Here is a 21092-nt window from a genome sequence, read left to right as displayed (position 1 = left end):
AACTGCCTTTTCATTAGAACATTCCCAGTAGAGCGGTTGACTACAAACAAACCGAGGTCTGTTTGTCCGTCTCGTCACAGGCGGCACTTTTTATTTGTTCATGCAGAAGCTCCGAGGGTAAATACAATGCGGCTACTGGTAGTAAAAAATATCTTAGAACAACAATAACTTAGTCTTTATTTAAGCAAACCAATGATAATAACTGAAGTATATTACGTTTAGTGAATGTTTTAAGAGCCGAGATGGCCCAGTGATTAGAACGCGTACATCTTAACCGATAATTGCGGGTTCAAACCCAGGCAAGCACCGCTGAATTTTCATAGGCTTAATTTGTGTTTATAATTCATCTCGTGCTCGGCGGTGAAGGAAAACATCGTGAGGTAACCTGCATGTGTGTTATTTCAATGTAATTCTGCCACTACATCACAAGAATAAGAAATAAATTAGAAATATTCTGTAAAATCAAACTAGAAACTCACCGTAGAACACGTGAAATGTCTGAAAGGGATACATGCGAATGTAATATATTAATATCTAATATAACTGGAGGACTCAAATGTTTTGTAATAAAAATGGCTTTTAAAGAAAACGATTTCTAGAAAAAAATAATAGCCCTTATATTAAGCTATATTCTTAGCTTTTACTGACTCCTTCCAAATGGTTAGTCAGATTTTTATTTTTTTAATTGTTTGTCTTTATTTGGTTAGGCTGTAATGTTTTTTATATTCTTCGAGTTTGAAATATCAAGTTTAACTGGATATAAAACTTGGAATGTTATAATATGTCTGCGAGACGAGATCGACAGAGACACGGTTTAGGACTTTTCAACTCGAGAGTCGAGACTAAGTACAACTCCAAACAACGAATAATGTTACAATTTCCTGTCAATTAGTTGTGTTTACGGAGTCAATGTTTGGAAAGCGACTCGAATTTTAACATTTCTGCCATACAATAATGAACTTTAATACTTAAGGAGTAAATACGATGTCAGCTCAGATGTTTCAGCTGCAGTAAATAAATAAAACTGTCGCCGATTTGTTCTCTGTTTAAACTAATCGTATTTAAGCGCTTTGCTTTGTATGAAAGCTTAAATTACCAACTTATTAGCTTAGATGTATGCATTGAAACAATAAGAACAATTAATATTTAATCTACATCATAAAATAAATGTTCACGTCACGCCCAGAGGATCGGATTTGAGATTCGAAATACTGAAATGAAATGAAAACATTAGCTATTATTAATTTTGAATTTTACATACTTTTAAAGTCTTATCTAAACAATTCTAGCCTAAAGTAATATTTACAGAAGTTTAAATGTTAGATTTAAAAACATTTTAATAAGATTTTTTTATTAAAATTATTGTAGTCTAGTTGTTATTGTCACTTGCACTAGAAGTGCGTGCAAAATTCCAGCTCAATTGCTTGGCTGAAACAGGTTTAACTCACACATATGAAGTTACTAACTTGTGAACTTAAATACGAGCTTGTAAAATATCTTGGAATGCGTCAACATTTATCTTAAATTGACTTCTTGATTCTTCTGTTTTACATTAATTTTGCAAAACATACAAACAATACAACAAACAGACCCCGTGACATTATTAATTACTCCTTATTATCACTTGAGCCGTTACGGCCCAATGCTAAAAGTATATTATGTTTAGTGTATATTAACCGAAGATGTTGGATCAAATCCGCGCAAGCACCTATGATATTTCACGTGCTTGGCTGTGTAAATCAATTGAATATCGTGGTGGAATGAGCTCAAAAGCTGGAGAGGCCGTAGCTGTGAGATATTTAGATACAAGATTCCACTTTTTATGCTATACTGAATGTATAGCATTTATATATAATAATAATTATCAGCCAATATTAAATTAAAGTCAGAAAGTATTTTTTTAATTTACCTTAAAAATAAAACGCATTAAATGTCAAGGGCACCATAAACATTGGTTGTGCCTTTCGAAGCGCCATCAACTACACGGAACGTCGCTTTCTGACCTGGTTTAAGTTTGCTTTACAAAAGAGCGCGCTCGTCAGCGCTACCGAAATCAAAATATCCACAAATACATATTTACCGAATCGTATGTGACGTTATATTTTGAGTTCGGATTTTACTAAATACTAAAATGTTTATAGAAAGAGGGAGTTTGTTCTCTTTAATATAATTTTATTTGATTGACATCAACTCTCCGGTCGTATTTGAAATGTTGGAAATTTAAAGTTTGTCTAATTTAAAATATGAAACATTATAACAAAACTATCTTTAGAAACAAATGAGGACCAATATTAAAATGAATAGATGCTTTAATATAATAGAGCATATTTTATTTTAACGTTTATATAAAAAAAAAAAACTACGTTGTATGTATGAGTACATAAATATGATGTCAATTTAAAGGAAATCAGCGTTCCGGTAAGCCGTAATTAGACAAATATATCATCTTTAACTAGTTAATTGGCCATTCAAATAATATGTTCTGCATTTTAACCAATCATATTCTTTTAAATGACCAACGTTAACTAGTTACTGGCGGAATTTACATTGCGTAGAAGTCTCTATCAGTTTTTTCGGGGTCAGCGCAAATTGAGGTTATATATACCAAAAATATATTAAAATGATCACCATCCATGTTTTTGACCTTTATTATATTAATGTATAATTTCTTCAAAGCCTACGAGGAGCAAGGCCCACTGTAGTGCGTGCGCAAGTGGCGCGGGCGATGTTTGCACACGCATTAGCTGCGCGCGCGCTGAGTCAATAGCGTAATGGCGACAAACAACGCCGCTACCGATTCCAAACAACTGGGATTTGCTTTTATTGATAAGTATATACGTGCCGTGGTTTTGTCTGCTCTATTGAGGAGTCGAATTTTTATTGTACTTTATATGAGTGGATCCGTTAATGGAGTTTTTTAACTTAGTTTTGATACAAACGAGACGTTTAAAATAATATTATAAAAAATATTGTATAAGTACTCTAATGACTAAAATATGACGTATATTTAATATTATATCTACTTCCGCATTTAAAAATTTTACATTATTGTTTTTATTTTACAACATTTGATTTCTTATATTATATAGAAATCATTATTATAATAACAAAAAAAAATCAAATTGCAACACAGGCACACGGAACAATTTCTTATTCCTAAGGTTGGTGTCGCATTGTCGGTGTAGGGATGGCTAATATCTCTTACACTACCTACCAATATCTATGAGCGGCAGTTATCACTTACCTCTAGGTGGCCTATTTGCCAGTCTGCTCGCCTATTTTATATAAATTTAAAAAAAGACTACAACTACACGTAAATTATGCATTCGGTGTCTAATTATGCTATCAGCAGTGCTTTGTCACTCGTGAAATGTTGACAACCGACTTACGGTGATCGCCATTTTAATTCCTATAAATTATATAATAATAATTAATAATTATAGTAAAGGTCGCGTATTAAATTGTGACATTTGACGCTCGTTATCTAAGGTGAATTTTATATATCAGAATACCTCTACAGTCTCGGGATGCCGTCGGGCACCTCCCGCGTCAGTGACTGAGGTCGCTTCCGCATTGTATTAGTTTAAAATATTTACACGAAATATGGAGAAAATGCAAACTATTCCGAGGTTAAGGTCCAGCTGTACCTATAATTGTCTCCTCGTGTCGGGCGTGTCTAAAAATAGAAACTTAAATCAATTTCCCTCCCCATAACTGCAGTTTTACAAATTGCTCGACTAACGGTTTCCAACATTATTGACTCCCGACTCTATTATAGTTTTTTTTATTTGCCGTTTAATGTTAATAATTATATATAAGTAACTGTAAAAACCGGTAAATTATGATGAATCTAGCGAGATTTATAAATAACGAAATATTGTACACGGTACATTGAATTTGTGATAAACCAAGCATTATTTTGACTTAAAATTTTCAGCTAGGTTATGTGTAATTTAACTAATTCCGTGATACTTTATGAAATGGACACGATCCTCATCAGTCATCACTCGATTGGTCCTTGAGTCTTACGACCTTTGAGGCCTTTCCACATTGTGGTCTTTTTTATCAGTTTTCCACCGTGCGTCCAATGTTTGTCCAGAATGTTTATTATTCAATCCAAGATTATATAACTAGAGGACAAATAGGGATTCATTTTCATCCCGGATACTAAAATTTAAAAGCTTACATCATTTTATTGTTGACACAGATAAAACACGATGTTCGTTGACTGTTATTCTTACTTTCAGTATAATCTACATTCTAAAGACTTGAATAAAGTACATTTTGACTAATTTTTGTGACGCATAGCCGTCCACAAAAAACAAAATTACGGTAACGTACCTTGTAACGAAGAGGTCAACCGGGATGTGTTAGGAAGTGAGTAGGTGACGAGCTCTCTGGAACTACAAGTAAACATTATGTAAATTATTTATTCAAATGCTAAAGATATGTTGTAGAAAGACGCAAAACTGAACACCAGGAATATTAACATCATCCTCAATCCATGTTCGTCCAAAATCAAAATATACTTTATTCAAGTAGGATTTTACAAGCACTTTTGAATCGTCATTTAATAAACTATATTAAGTGAAGCTACCTCCGGTTCGGAATATAGTTTCTACTGAGAAGAACCGGCCAGAAACCCAGTAGTTACTGTTTTAAACATACAGACATGTTAGTTAAATACAATTATATATGTATATAATATATCCTGCCTGGAAGTCAACAAGCATTAACTCCACGCTTTTTTTATTATCTGTATAATCTTGTATTGAATAATATGCCTTCTTTACCAATGTATTTTTTGCTTAACTACTTATAAGGATTTGAATTTAGGAAACGGCAAAGTTAAAAATGTCTGCGGAATTTTATTATAGAAACGGATACCTTGCCCCAAGAAGGATTTATTGACTTTGCGGAGTCGGAATCTATCCTTACTGACCACTGCTGAGCATAGATATTTGGTATTAGGACGTGGTCTAGGCCCCCGCACCACCAACCCGCACTGGAGCAACGTGGTGGAATATGCTCCAAACCTTCCCCTGAAAGGGAGAGGAGGCCTTAGCCCAGCAGTGGGAAATTTACAGACTGCTAATGTAATGTAATGTATATAGGCCCCCCACCACCCATCTGATATTCTTCCACCAAACAGGAAATACTTGTGTTCCAATTTCAAAAGGTGAGTGAACCAGTGCAACTATAGACATAATATCTTTATTCCCAAGGTTGCCAACGTCTATGGGCGGTGGTAGCCATCTGGTGGTGGCCTATTCGCCCGTTTTCGTATTTATATCATAAATGTCTCCTAGGGATGGCCACTATCGCCATAGTCCTTGACATTTATTTTCCTTCCGCCACCACGACACCCATTTAACCTGAGGATGTCTTCTCACTGCGTTACGTAACGCATTACGTCACACAAGGAGACGCCGCCGCGCCTTAGTATTATTACAAATTATTTTTAATAAAAGTAATGAAGTCTGGTTAAGTCTTTTAGATTTAAATAATTGTTTAAATATTTTATAAAATCGATTCTTATTTCATTTGATGTTAATTTACTTACTTACTTTTTGGCGTTAATGGTAATGTTATTCTTTATAAATTAAATATTGTTTTATTTTACCTGACCGATGCAAATAATCACACGTAGGTATACCTGTACCTAACAAGATAACACCTCGTGTAGATGGTTTTAGTCTACATATTAAAAGTACATAGTTCTTAAGAGGGACATATGACATTAGTTATAAAGTAATATAAAACATGGAGGATAAATATTCCTCCAATGTCCGACTTATTTCATTAATCCGACATTTATATAATTACATGACATTAAATATAAAAAAAAAATCGATAAATTCATTACAGCGGTGCTATTTTGTCTCTTAGTATGTTTCTTATTCGTGAAATGTTGAAACTGACTTTGATAGCACGCTATTTTGATTCGTGTATCCTTTCAAAGTTTTAATTATTATAGTTCATATCATATCACCTTCTGATATTTAATGTATTCACGTTTACATTGCATTTAATCCAGTAGGTATAATGACTTCAATACAGATTCAATATCACAGATAATATACAGATCAGATAAAGAAGGTTTTGATAATGGAATATCTTCTGTTTCGTGTTCCTTATTAAAAATGCCTTAATTTATTGCTACAAAGTATTATTCTGCATTATATTAAAATGACGCATCAATTTGCGTTTAATATATGGGAGTTCATAAATCCGAATAATAATGTTGTTGTACACGTACAAAGTGAAAAGTACGCTCGAAAATAGTCGTTTGTAATATTTTTCTATCTGTTTCTCGGCCCAGACAAAATATAACGCCTCTGTAATACCTACACAGCGCGTGTAATCTATTTATAAAAATAATTATCAAATGTTTTAATTTTGACAGAAATGTTACAATTTATCAATATGACAAAGGTCAAAAAGTATTCATCGCGGATTGGTCGCCTCGTGTGGAGCGGCCTTAACGTAGTGCTGGCACGTGTCGGGATATCGATAATTAGCAAGGCATGAGTTATGATGCGGAATACTCGACACTGTTTATAGGGGTTAATAAGGGCAGCTGACGCTAAATGACAGTTCGGAAACGTTCCTGTCGTACACGTTGCCACACTAAATACTTCACCTCATTTTTCAAGAGCTTCATTCGTAAATTATTGTGACATCTGAGAGAACAATAATAGTGATGTGTTATTTGACATACTTATGTGCAACGTTCCTAATGTACTTGAAAATAATTTCAGACAGTTAAATTTCATTTTCAATTACTCCGTGGTAGGGCTTCGTGCAAGCCCGTCTGGTTAGGTACCACCCACTCATCAGATATTCTACCGCCAAACAGTTCCGGTTTGAAGGGTGAGTGAGTCAGTGTAACTACAGGCACTAGGGACATAACATCTTAGCTCCCAAGGTTGGTGGAGCATTGTCGATGTAAGCAATGGTTAATATTTCTTACAGCGCCATTGTCTGTCAGCGATGGTGACCGCTTAACATCAGGTGGCTTCAAAAAAACAGGTATTAAACAATTCGAAGCAATGAAAATATTTGTTATAATGTATATTCACTTACATTGAATATTTCTGTTATCTCAATTGAAATGAATGTGATATTGAAGACAACGAGGTTAACATAGGTGGTCACGGAGGACATACAATCTCGAAGTGCAGTGACAATCAAAGCAGGCAAAGTACTCAACCTGCAGTAGCGGTGTTTGCTTAGCGGTCTCGTTTGTCGGCGGCCTGTCGCCGTGTGTGGCCCGAGAGCCCTACGCCTGATTCCCCGCGATTATCAACCTTATTCCAGAACAAACAAGGTCAATGCCTAAGGCAAATGTCTTGTTTTATCTTTTATAATTTTGAGCTTTCAAGGCATAGCAATAAAGGATAGGAATATCAGCTGTGATGACGTAAACGTCAAAATGTCGAAATCGTCGTGGAGTGCCTTAAATGTCAATGAATGAATACTTTCCTTGACCAGCACTTAATATTTTTTATTCTGCTATTGAACAAAAATGTTTCTGCAATTTAAGTAAAATTCTTAATACCTATCACAAATAAATAGTCTCTTTTAAAAACCACCAGTACATAAATGTGTAGGCTTCAATTTCGACGGTTGTTTTAGGTATCATATCATTCTAAGAGACAAAAATAGGTTACGTTCTAAATATTGCCTAGTACAGTTTCAGTTTTATTTTTAGTGAACAATCATAAGATATTTTACTTACCTATAGTAATATTATAAATGCGAAAATAACTGTCTGTCTGTCTGTCTGTTGCTTTTTAACACCTTATTATTTATATATAAAAATGGACGTCAGTATCTGCTTGAGCTTAATAAACTTCTTCAAGATTAACATAAAATCGGCAATTTTTCATTTATTTCATGGAGGGTTTGATGCTAACCACATCAATCTATGACGTTATACCAATCACCATGATTATTGGTACATTGGTACATGTATATAAACAGGCTAGTCTATTGGATTTTGCTAGAATTATTATAATAAAAATATTAATTAAGAATTCATAGCTTATTTTTAAATATGCCTTAATAATTGCGCAGTAATATAGCATACTCTATGTATCAGTGGCCAGGCAGGCTGCGGTTGTTTTGTTTGGTCAGTCATTGCGATGTCGGTAAGGTCACGGCTGAAAACGCTAAGGCATCATATCCCAGTTTATCGTGTATAGAAGTACCTACAAATAACAGAACATATTTACTAACATGACTTACAGTAGTAGATTGCGAAAATACATTCAAGCTTAGGTCAAATATTCGTTAATAACAGAATAATCATTGTTATATTATTTATCATAAAACAGATTATAAAAATTGCCGTAAAATAATCCTGAAATTAAAATGTCTAGTAAAAAGGAACAGATCATTGAGACCCTACTTATTTTCATAACCGCACAATTATGATGTTTACATTAATATTCAACCAAGGAAAGTTAATACAGTTCTGTAATTCCATTCTGTATAACGATTTGTAGAAATCAAAAACATTGTATTCTTAATTAGTTTTAAAAATCAACTATTTACATATCGGATTAACCGTAACAAGTCGAATGCAGGAAATAAATAAATTGATATTATAAGATGAAATGAAACCCAACTGTCACAAACAAATCTATTCTTAAGTCTTATTTTTAGTTTAAGTAATAAGACACATTTTACACTTAAACAAAGTTATTCGGTGTATAAAGAGAACCTAGTGGAGAAATTGCTGAGTACAATCAAAAAATAATTATATTCCACAAGATACCTAACAATATGGTAACTGATGGTATGGAAATGACTTTGCCTTATCTGTTATATTGTCAAACATACCTCTTATTTACAATGTTCGTTCATAAATTTAATATGCCTAATACGGTACGAGGTTACTAAATATTCTCTCTCTCCAATCTCCAAGAACTATTTACAGAGGATTCCCTGAAAGCATCGAGTTTATTCATACATAAACATTAATTAAAAATATCAAACCAACAAATATGTTTGATTTAAATATTTATATTTATGTTTATCTAAACAATTAAAACTCAACAAAGTATTTTTTATACATTTTAAATCAGTTTTTTTTTATCGTAATGAATAAATCAATCGCGTTTGTAATTATTTCATATCAGTGAGCTTATAAATCGGCAACGCGGTAGCATTACAGATGTAATGGAAAGTGGTAGAGCGCGCGCGCAGGCGATTGGTCGTGCTCGCGTCGTTAAATCGATCGTAAAGACCTGGATTTCAAACACGATAACGTTAACAAGGACGGACTTGATTTGGTTTTAAATTATGAATTGTGTTACTGAAATAATAACTGCTATATTAGGTTTAAATTACAAAAAGGTTATAGAAATTGAAATATGTAAATTAGACTTAAAATATCATCGTACCAATATTAAGATTATTTAAATAATGGACGTGATACGCGTATTCAACTTTATTTTATTCATAATCGTATCCGTCTGTTGACGTTATGTGAGATCTCTGGAAGTTTTACATTAAATATAATAATACTTGAATCAAGTATATTTTATTTTCTGTTGAATAAGTTAAGTATATGTTAATTAATGAATAAAAATCTAAATTTAAGTCGATAAATTTAGCAAAGATATTGCAAATAATCTAATTGACATCATCATGACAAGTTAATCTTAAAAATATACGCATTAAATTAAAACCGACCCCAACCACTATTTGCTCGGTACAGAATTTAAGTTTTTTCTGTCAAAATCATTCATATTTCCTTGACATCATTTGTAATATAAATTCCGAAACGTTGCCAATTAATATTTTTGCCGGCAATTTGCGTACAATCGTAAATTAGATGGCAGAAATCGAACATGCAGTCTGTATGATCAACATTTTGTCTTAAGAAACGTACGACTCGCTGAAAGAATCAGTTATTTGCAGCAATAAAACTAATAAAATGATAAACGCGTGAAAATTATTTACGAGCGCAAGCGCGGCGGATGGACGAACGACCACATCGACAGCCCTATTTGATAGTGATGGCCACAAAATTAAGCTCATTATTTTGTCGATTAGGACTATCACATCACACATAAATATCTTGAGGGCGAAGAAGCGAATGGTGTTGTGATTGTCGAATACGATTTTTACCTTCCAGATTAATATATATACTTTTTGCTCCGTTATGTTAAACGAGGGATGTGCTTTGTAGTAACTAATCCCCCAGAAACGTCCAATTTCTAAACTTAATATACTACGCCTTCTACTGCGGATTAGTGGATATCCTTGTACATGGAATTATATTTTATGACTTGTCTCAGAATTTCTTCCGTCAAATGTAAGGTATCTATCAATCAATGTACTTCTTATTTTTTATAACGTCTTGAAAGTAAGGAAATTAGTTAAAGAAAAAGGAATATAAGATTTCATGGTACAGTCGTTTTCAAAAGACAAGTACATATATTACAAAATTAAAATTATCAATAATAATAACATTAGTTGGCTTAATATAAATTGTTTTTATTTCCAGTACAATCAATTAATATATCTCACTAAAATGAATTAAACAAAAACTATCGATACAACATCCAACCCTACGAACATTAAATCGACTCTTTGAATCGGTTTCTTTGAGTCAGTACTAATTGGTTTCGAAAGGAGATAGCATCATCACATAACTCCCGAGTTAGACAGAGACGGTATATTATAAGGCGGGAAATATCTTTCTTTGCGTGTAATTTACGATTCGCCTTTGACGTTTTACCGTTGACAGTTACTAGTGTTTTCGGCGAATGTAACACTCATTAATACCGTCGACTTCACAAGTTTAATATTGCGCGCAATATATTACATTTCTCGTTTGAAACGCAGTTGTTTTCGGAGGAACAAAGGGTTCAATGGTTCATTTAAATTGCTTTCGTCCGCGTTCCTGAAATATGATGTCTAATTCGTATCATTTACTTTATTCTCGTAGTGAAAGCGTGGTCGTGGAATTTCTTCTCCGTTAATGACATCACGTATAAATAAAATCGGTTTCTAATGAATGTATTTACAGCGTTTTATATTTTACTTGTCATTTGCTGTTTGACGGTAGAATATGACTTGAGTCGGTTGCTAGATGAGGTCTACCTCCAAGTGCTTTGCGAGATTTTTCATAATTATATATGCAATAACTTAATTAAATTCTTGTTGTGCAAAGAAGGTTTAAAGCTTATACCACTAAACTGACCCAATGCGGGATAGTGACTAAAATGAGCGTTACATGTTACGAAATGTCATTCAACACGTACAGGTTTCCATATGAGGAAATGTAGTATATACCTACAATGTAACCGCCACGTGCCCAAAGGAATATCCCATCGGAAACAGTACACAGAAACCCACCGAATTTCTTAAATTTAATTTCTTTTTTCCACAACACTGTAACAATTGTCTTTTACTCAAAAACAGAACACCAATTTCCATCCACGTCGCTTTTAAAAATGTTGGTCTTCCATACAAACCTTCATCCTGAGTCTAAAATGACTATACTTCATAACCCTACAAACAAAGATTTCCATATGCCCAACATTAGAAATGACGTAATTCCATATAAAGTTTACATCATTTAATCCCTTAGGAAATTAGTTTTAAAGAATCCTTTCTAAGTGCACACTTGCGATCTATAAGGAATTCATTTGAAAAACTTAATCCCGTTAACTCCACTGGTTTACTTGTGTTAGCGTGTATGAATCAGCTAATTTTAAAATGTTATTAAGTAGATGTATATCCTCAGCAATGACTTTATTTGTCTAGTTGTAACCTGTAGTTCTATGCTGCGATACTCAAAGGGAATTATTTAATTGTACGCTATAATGCTGTTTTAATCGATAAAAATCTCGCTTAATTCAGTATTTTTAAATATGGTCACATTTAAACAAAGAAAGCGTGTTAAAATTAGTAGCGCATCGGCGCAGGCGCAGGTGCCGTGGAAAAGAATTGGATACACTCTCGTTTAATTTATTAAATATATATATAGGATTGTAAAATCTATTAATAATTTTATCTCAAATTCATACTAAAATGGTTTTTTAAGAGGTTCAGAAGAACTTCTACAGTTTGAAGCCCTCATAATATCTTGATAAAAATCTTGGCAATTGTCGCGTTTCTTATTCGGAACTGTTTCTGTCATTAATGACGTCTTCCTGATTGATTTTAGGACTTCCAGCACATCAGACTTCACAACGAGACAATTTCATTAATTACTATTTAATTTACTGCTCGAGATAATAGTGCACAAATATCTGTATAAACACTCTTTATTCGCTCAATCTCAAAATCCAAAGGACCCACAAGTACCTACAAGTGGCTGTGTGAACATTGAACAGTCACTAGGCAGACTAATAATACGATAAACATTTGAATGTATTTATTTATCGGACTCGCCTTAGCGCTTTTATCTATCGTTCTAATCACGTTATTTTGTGAGAGGATTGAACTATCATATTCTTAAACGGACGCTGCTACGTGCCCTTTGTACGCGTCACTACGAGTGAAGTCATAAGCAATACCTTGTATTTATAAATATATCAAATTATAATCTAAAAGCCGTTTGAAACCTTACCTCGAAACTTGTTTTAACTCGCGCTAAGTTTATTTCGGTTGCTCCACGCCTCTTCCCGTTGTTTTTGGCGACGACGCACTCGCGACATTTCTGTGATTCTTTTTAACGAAAAGTTTAAGCTCCTGCAATTATCTGAACATCACACTTTCTATTTGTATAATTATAATTGCGTAAAAAATAATAATAACGAATACTACTTCAAGATACAACGCAGAATAAACCTTAAGTGATTAATTCTATTAAATATTATTAGAAAGCTTAAATTGTATTCAATGAAACCGTATCGTATATCCGTATCGTATCACCCATAATTAGATTATCGATTATAAAAGTGCAACTAAGAATAGAAAATCAAAGATTCCCTTGTAAATAAACATTACCTCTTTTATTTGAAACATGGTTAACATGTGATAATTTGGGCGATATATTAGCGAATAGTAGTCATTAAATGTCAATTCAACAACATTGACCGCCCGCGCTGACGTTGCCGGTGGCTGCTTTGATCTCGAGCTTCAAGGAACCTGCGCCAGCGCACGTGGGCGGGGCGCATTTAACCCCTAGCTATAACGTCTAATGTTTTAGTGCAATACTGTCGTTGTCTGTATTATTTGAACTTTGTGAGCAAGATTGTTAATTATATGTTATTGTGTAAAATAAATATATATTCATAACTAAGAAATCATTATAATATCTTAATTCTATTTTATACGTAGTGTGTTAACTGTAAATAATTTAAATTGGTGAGGTATCCTTAGTTCTCCATATAAAACCATACGTTAGGAAAGCCACCACCCATCAACCATGTAAACTATTGACAAAGTTTATAGATGAAACGACAGATATATTCTATATGTTCAGATAGATACGTACTGAAAGAAAATTCCTCTAGGTTATGCATTTAGTATGACTTTAAAGAACCGTACTCAGCCATAACTTGGGTTTGGTGAAGTAAATCAGCAAAAACTATAGCGCCGGCGCGGTGTTTCACGTGAAACAGAGGCGGGGGGCGGGGCGCGGTTTGCGCATGAGCACACGTGTGTAGCACCAACCAAGACAACTTTACTGACCGTTAACCAATGTACCAATATTAATAAAAAAACACAGTGTTTGTCATTAATAATGTTACAAACACTGTTATTATATCAAAATCAAAATATACTTTATTCAAGTGGGGTTTTACAAGCACTTTTGAATCTTCATTTTACAAACTATATTGAGTGAAGCCACCGGTTATTTCTAGAAGACGGTTCTGTGTTTCATAACTTAATAATTAAGAGAGGTATTGTTCTCTAATAATACCTACGATCGTAAACTATAGGCCTTAATCTAAGCAACCTATGGGTCATTCGCTTAGTTTAATTTAATTAGATGGTAAAGCAACCTGTGTGGGATGTGCATTATGGGATCGCTAAAACAACATTATTTTTAATTATTGCCAATTAAAAAATACAAAGCAAAGTAAAACCGCGACTGACTTTTCTGATGTCCAAATTTTCAAAGATAAAGATACAATTCAACATCGTAATTTGTGTCGGTTAATATTAACTAGTCACTATAGAACAAAATCATAGTTTTTTTTCTATTTCTCCAGCTTCAGTAAAGAAAGGATTTCGGGATAAAATCTTTGAAAAAATTCAATCATATTTATCTTCATGTTTATATTACCGTTCCTTCAAACGGTTTAACAATTTTGTTTGCTTAAACATAATAAATGATTAATATAATTTAAGACTAAACGTATTAACTGTTATGTTGGCACTATCTATAGATAAATCTTCACGCAGTTGGTAAACAACAAGACATTCTTTTTAGATATGATCTATCATAATTATATCGACATTTTTGTATTACTTACTCTTACTGGCATTTGGTCCGCTTTGGCCTGAAAAACATTAATAAGCGTATATTTTATTATCGTAATGAGTATTTAGTATTTCAAATGAGATTATTCCGGTAGATGGTAGTAAAATGGTAACTAATTAATGTTCTTGGATTCGTCACTATTAGAAAGTATTACGTACTTCCTACTTTACAAATGACAGCTGTCAAAAGTGTATCCGTAGATCTTTGACAGGCGTCAAAGTATGTCATAGGATTTGACTTCAAACTATTCGGATCAAATTACATATTTCACTAATAAAATATTGTAATAGGTAGGATATTTATGTTAACAGAGCAAAACAATGGGCGGCTTACTTTACTATGGATAAAACTAGCTTATATCTCGCAGCGTTTTCATTGCAGTTTAGGAAATAGACAGATTTTTAAACTGAAATTTTCAATTGATTTTATAGCTTTATAAATTAAGTTCTAATTGAAATCCGCGGTATTTGTTATATCACAATTTTGATTAAGGTTTCCTCAATAACTTTTTATGTACCTACAGCTTTTTGTACGTAAAATTTTACAATGATTATTTCTTTAATATTCCCGCTGAGATCCTTTATCCGATTCTGTTGTTGTTTCTCAGCGAACCGGTAGCTTTTCTCTTGACGGTAACAATTAAGTGTCTTCTATAAAAAAAGAATTTTACTTTGTCTTTGATAATAGTCACATATTAGTGAAATCGTAAAATTGAAATTGGAATCGATTTGTCCGCCCCTCGTCTGCAGTCTCACTCAATTTTCAGCTTTTTAAAGATTCTGTCCATAATTTACTAGTCCAAATTTTGCACGTAAATAACCATTTAGTATCTCTGTTAGACCGATATGAAAAGAAGTACTCGTGTAGGTCCTTTATTATTTGTTTTGGCGTTTCGTATTGCCTTTGGTTATTTTTCTTGTTGATCATTTGTTAGGCGTTGAACAAACGAAACCGTTTAATAAATGAATGCAAAGAGTTTCGAGTCGCAGCGGGCCCAGCGTTGCTAATTACTGAAACATTTTTCACCGGGACTTGACAACGTGACAAAATGAGAACATTGTAACGCGCGCTGCAAATTACTTTCCGCCCCCACTCCATGTCTTGACGGCTGGAACAGAGAATTTGGAAATGACACGTTTTCTGATTATATAAAATGAGAGAAGTCACGGAGACGATAGATGGCGCCTTGCTTTTATTTATCGTTGCAATTTTTTATAAATTAGACCAAAATATATTTGAGTTAAAGAGATATCCCAATTTTGTAGCAATGATCGTATCGTAAGGGTATATCGATAAGATAGATGTGTCTAATTCATATAATATTTAATTTCTTCACTTTTTGTGAAGGTAATATTGAAGCAGATTTGAATTGACGTAAAAATAAATACTTTAAAATTTACTTGTAATAATAACTAATAACCTCAAAATAGTACCATTCAATGTAATCGTTGATGTTTAAAAAAAAAAATACGATTAATATCTGTAAAACCGAAATGAAATGACCGAAAAAAATACTAATAAGTATTATAAATGCGAAAGTAACTCTTTCACAGCTAAATCACTGAAACTTACTTCATAGGAAATTTGGTACGAAGCAAGTCTGAGCCCTAAGGAAACACATAAGCTAAAACTTACGACACGGACGAAGTCGCGGGCGGAAATTAGTAGTCCTTAATTTACAAAATACTCAATGGAAATAAGAATAATGACGTTCCACTCGATACTGTTCTGTGTCTTTAACAGACATACAAAGGGCCGAGAAACACGCGATCAAAATAGATCGTATGGAGTGATTATAATTAATCGCCAGTTTTGTTGTCTTGATGAATGTTTTTAAATGAAAATCAAAGATTTCGGTATTCAATACCCTGGGTTGATTATAGATAAGTATGATGTTAACTTATTTGCTGGACTTGGTAAGGAATGATTTTAAATTTTCGCGTATCAAATCAGGGTGATATTCAACTGAGCAGTGGCATTTTAACGAAGTTTCTAATCATATGAAAAAAGAAAAAAAAACTTTAAAAAAATAACCATACGAATTAAATAAACTAATGAAATTGAAAAAAAATAATTATAAATAAATGTTAGATTAGGTTATTTTAGGCGATGTTGCATATTGTTGCCGAGTATCTGTATCAATTTAAAAAAAAGAAGATACCTACTTATCGTCTGATAAAATCTGATGAGTAAAAATAAATAGAATCGACCGACTACAACAATAATATGTTATATTGGGCTGTTTTTACGTTTGATTCCCTAGTAAGTATTTTCTAAACTCAATATAATAATTACTGGCTAAAATTACGATGACGCACGTGTCTGTCCCTCTTCGATTGCTAATAATATAAAAAATTACAGCTAAACATTTATTTCTTATATAGAAACTTAAAAATAAACGATTATGAGTAAAAAACGTCTTCAAAACTCTACGAAACTGTAAAAATTGGGCACAATGTCACGTTAGAGGTCGGTGTCATGTTACAGAGGGCTCGCCGGCGTGCCTGCGACGTCAGCGAGCATGTGGCTAAGGATTTGAATTATGATGGCTGGTGATATATTACCACGAGCTCAGTTTGTGATATCATTCACAATTGTATTGTTATAATCTATAAAAATGGAACCTGAAATTAATTTACGACGAAGTCGGAGGCGATAGTTTCCTCAAAACTTTTTCCCATGGAAAGTCAATAATAATTTCTCCAGCCATAGCGGATTATAAAAGTAATTAACAAATATTTTTCTTCTCTAATTATAAATGATATGCAATGCAAGAACAATTAAAGCGTATCGAATATTTATCAGTCGTAATAAATAATGACGATATGTGCCGATACGTTCGATAGTAACAGATAATCGTCGCGAATTATTGAACCGAGTAATTAATCGCGTTATGCGATTAGTTTTTATTAATTATGTCACTGATAAACACTATCTTGTGGCACTTGCAATTTCAGAAGACAATTCATAAGATATCTATGAGGTGTATTCTCTCAATTAAAGAACGAGATAAAGCCTAAGTATAATTAATTGTTACGTAAGCAATATTCTCCATTCAATGATATTTATTGCGCAAATATTACAATTCCTTTTAATTAGTTTTTAATCTCTAAATATAATTTCGGCGCTGTAGTGAGAGCCGAGATGGCCCTGTGGTGAGCCGAGATGGCCCTGTGGTTGGAACGCGTGCATCTTTAACCGATGATTGCGGGTTCAAACCCAGGCAAGCACCACTGAATATTCATGTGCTTAATTTGTGTTTCTAATTCATCTCATTATTATCAGTTGAATAGGTTTTTTATATGTATATTCGTCTTGTCCGTAGATCCAAATGCGGCGGCGATGAGCAATGCTGGCATGGGCCCTGGCTCGCAACAGTACGGGGAAGTCAACCAGCTCGGCGGCGTCTTCGTCAATGGCAGACCTCTGCCTAATGCCGTGAGGTTGAGGATCGTGGAGTTGGCTCAATTGGGAATCAGGTAATTTACTTATTAACTTAACACATTTAAGGATATTTATTTTATTATATTTAGAAATTCTGGCGCTCTAAGATAAAACAAAATAAACTAACTAGCAATGCCCCGGTTTATCGGCTTTGAGTTGACTGTTGCATTCACACGATAATGTATTTGGTTAGAAAATTCCACATAAATATATATTTCGGAATAGTATAACAGTATCATAATGGTATAACTAAATATGCTAATTTGTATAAAATGATTAATTGCTACTCGTGTAAATACGTCTTCTGTATATTATGGAGATGAATAATATCGACATGCTGGTTCGAGTCTAAGTCATAAACATTTAAAAATGAAATTATCAAAAACGGAATAAACTCTCGCGCTTCGGAAAACGCATAAAGCTGATCTATCTGTCTGAACTCTTTGGTTTTGTCGGATAAGCTTTGATTCCGAGAGTTAGAGGGAACTAATAACCACAAGTAGTTTCTTGGTGGTAGGGCTTTGTGCAAGCCCCTCTGAGTAGGTACCACCCACTCATCAGATATTCTACCGCCAAATAACAATACTAAGTATTGTTGTGTTGCGGTTTGAAGGGTGAGTGAGCCAGTGTAACTACAGGCACAAGTGACATAACATCTTAGTTCCCGAAGTTGGTGGCGCCTTGGTGATGTAAGGAATGGTCAATATTTCTTACAACGCCATTATCTATGGGCGGTGGTGACCACTTACCATCAGGTGACCCATTTGCTCGTCCGCCATAAAAAAAACCCTAAGGCCTTGCGCACTCACATGTGTACGATAATATTGCATTTGGCCGATCTCAGCAGACGACGGCCGCCGCGTCTGAGACGACGCGAAACACATCAGACATGTTTTTAATATGATTTTCTTTTTTAGGCCCTGTGATATAAGTCGACAGCTGCGCGTCTCGCACGGCTGCGTGTCGAAGATCCTGGCTCGATACCACGAGACTGGCTCCATCTTACCCGGCGCCATCGGTGGATCCAAACCTCGAGTCACCACGCCTAAGGTTTGGCAACTGCTATTAAATCTAATATTAATTGATTTCCATGTACAAATGATTTATAGTACATACAAAATGTATATATAAAGAATAATCCGCCACCACAGACAATATTCATACTTCAGCTGTTTACTGACAAACATGGAAAAGTAGTATCTTTGTAAATAAAGATATAAAACAGTTTTTTTTTGGGTAGACGGACGGGCAAAGTATCCACCAGATGGTTAGTGAACACCACTGTCCATAAACATTAGCGCCGTATAAAATTTTAACTATTTCTTACATAACCAATGCGTCACCAAACTTGGAACTGACATATTATAAATAAATAAATAAATATTACGTCTCTTGTACCTAACCATGTAGAACTTGGCGTAAGAATATGAGGTAGGTGATACCTACCCTACCGGAGTCAAGCCTTGCCACCAGGCGATATTTATGTCAAATTTCTTTACTAAATATAGAAGAATTACACTTAATTATTTATAGTTAAAGTAAAACCAAGAAAGATAATACCCTAACGTAACAAAACTAAATTTTAGTTATGAAAATAAAGGAAATGAACAGTATTATTTATTTTCAGGTAGTCTCATACATAAAGCAACTAAAGGCTAAAGACCCAGGGATATTCGCGTGGGAGATAAGAGATAGATTGCTGGCGGACGGAGTCTGTGATAAATACAACGTGCCCTCGGTGTCCAGCATCAGTCGTATCCTGCGCAATAAGCTCGGCGGCACCCTGTACCCTGTGCCACCGCTGTACCCTGTACCTCCCCAGAGATGTTGGCCCCTACATCAGCCATATGACTATTATGTATATCTCCAAGTAAGTATGATACCAAAATCACATATTAATTACATTATATATTTTTCAATCCCTGTCTGTAAAGTCTGTCTGTATGTATATAATGGTGACGGTGTTATTCTCCCAAGCCTGGGGCTAGCGTAACACACTTTGCTTCTGTTCGTGACTTCTTCTTGATCTTATTGTTTTTCTTTCGGACTGTGTGAGTGAGGAAACACAAGGCAAGTGGTCAATTCTATTCACACACACACACGTTTTCCTATTCCACTGACCCAACAATCCAGTTGATGTTCCTTAGCAGTTAGATCGAAATATAACCGGGGTAGTCTCGTACCCTATGTAAATAAGTAGAATTGCCCACAGCTATAATTAAGCTAAGTTTTATTTTTTGAGAAACAGTCAAAGTTGGGTAGGAATAGAATCAGGAGCGTATTATAACCGTCATACGTTAGGAGAAATTGCCCCTGAATCGTAATATATTCTGGTCGAATTCTTGAGTTTCTCTGCTGCAGATGAAATTCAATGATCAGTACACGGTTATTGTCGTCAAGTTATCAATTCTCTCTGCTCCTCAGGGCCGGCAACACGCGACGGGCGCGCCGCACGCTCTCCCGCACGCGCACGCGCCGCCCGCGCCGCACCACGCGCACGCGCACGCCTTGTGACCGACGTACTCGCCGCACTGACACCTCCGCCATCTCAGTCCGCGGGCTAAAGTACGCTGAGATACGAGTGGCGTGCAAATAAATCTTACGTCCTGTAATTTTGCAACATCTATGTGAATATAAATACAATTGAAGATATAATTAAATAAGTTACATGAAGTGTTGAAGATGAACAGGTGCCTGAGGATGTGTCGTGCTTGAGGTGATAAAGATTCCTACTGTATGAAGTGACTGTTATAAATGATGGTAAAGGTGATAAAGACCGTCTTAAGTAATATTTAAAATTAATAATAAAAAATATAAAACGCACTTTACTCGAGAGTAAAGCAGATAGTGGATAGTAAGATGTTATCTATGGTCATAGGTGTGATCATAAACATATGCATATAATGTAGACGAAACAAAAGCCTTGGTTTATGATTTTTTTACAATGTTATTACCAAAAAGTGCAGACAAAATTTTTTCATTTTCTGATAATTAATTCTGAGCCAAATATTTCTATATTTTATGCTGTAACTAATTTTACTATTGGTGAGTTATAATTGAATTTTAACAATTGTAAAGTCATAGCAAATATAAATAATAATAAATATGATCGTTCCACAGAAGCAGTGTGTTAAATAACAGATTAAAAATATATGTCACTTTACATATATCTATAAAAAAGAGGTTGTCTATG

General features: G+C 34.2%; 1 protein-coding gene across 2 annotated transcripts in view; it reads left to right on the top strand.

Moving 5' to 3' along the window:
- Window positions 1-20812, top strand: part of LOC113393823 (paired box protein Pax-1) — a 29413-nt gene extending 8601 nt beyond the window's left edge. For both annotated transcript variants that reach the window (XM_026630897.2, XM_064217881.1), the window contains exons 2-5: window positions 17781-17934; window positions 18817-18949; window positions 19527-19769; window positions 20324-20812. In XM_026630897.2, the coding sequence (XP_026486682.1) occupies window positions 17781-17934; window positions 18817-18949; window positions 19527-19769; window positions 20324-20413 (620 nt within the window). In that variant the 3' untranslated portion in view covers window positions 20414-20812. The remainder of the gene's footprint in view (window positions 1-17780; window positions 17935-18816; window positions 18950-19526; window positions 19770-20323) is intronic.
- The last annotated feature ends 280 nt before the right edge of the window (window positions 20813-21092 follow it).

The sequence above is a fragment of the Vanessa tameamea genome, chromosome 19, assembly GCF_037043105.1.
Source record: "Vanessa tameamea isolate UH-Manoa-2023 chromosome 19, ilVanTame1 primary haplotype, whole genome shotgun sequence".
NCBI lineage: Eukaryota > Metazoa > Arthropoda > Insecta > Lepidoptera > Nymphalidae > Vanessa > Vanessa tameamea.
This window is presented reverse-complemented; position numbering and strand designations above follow the sequence as displayed.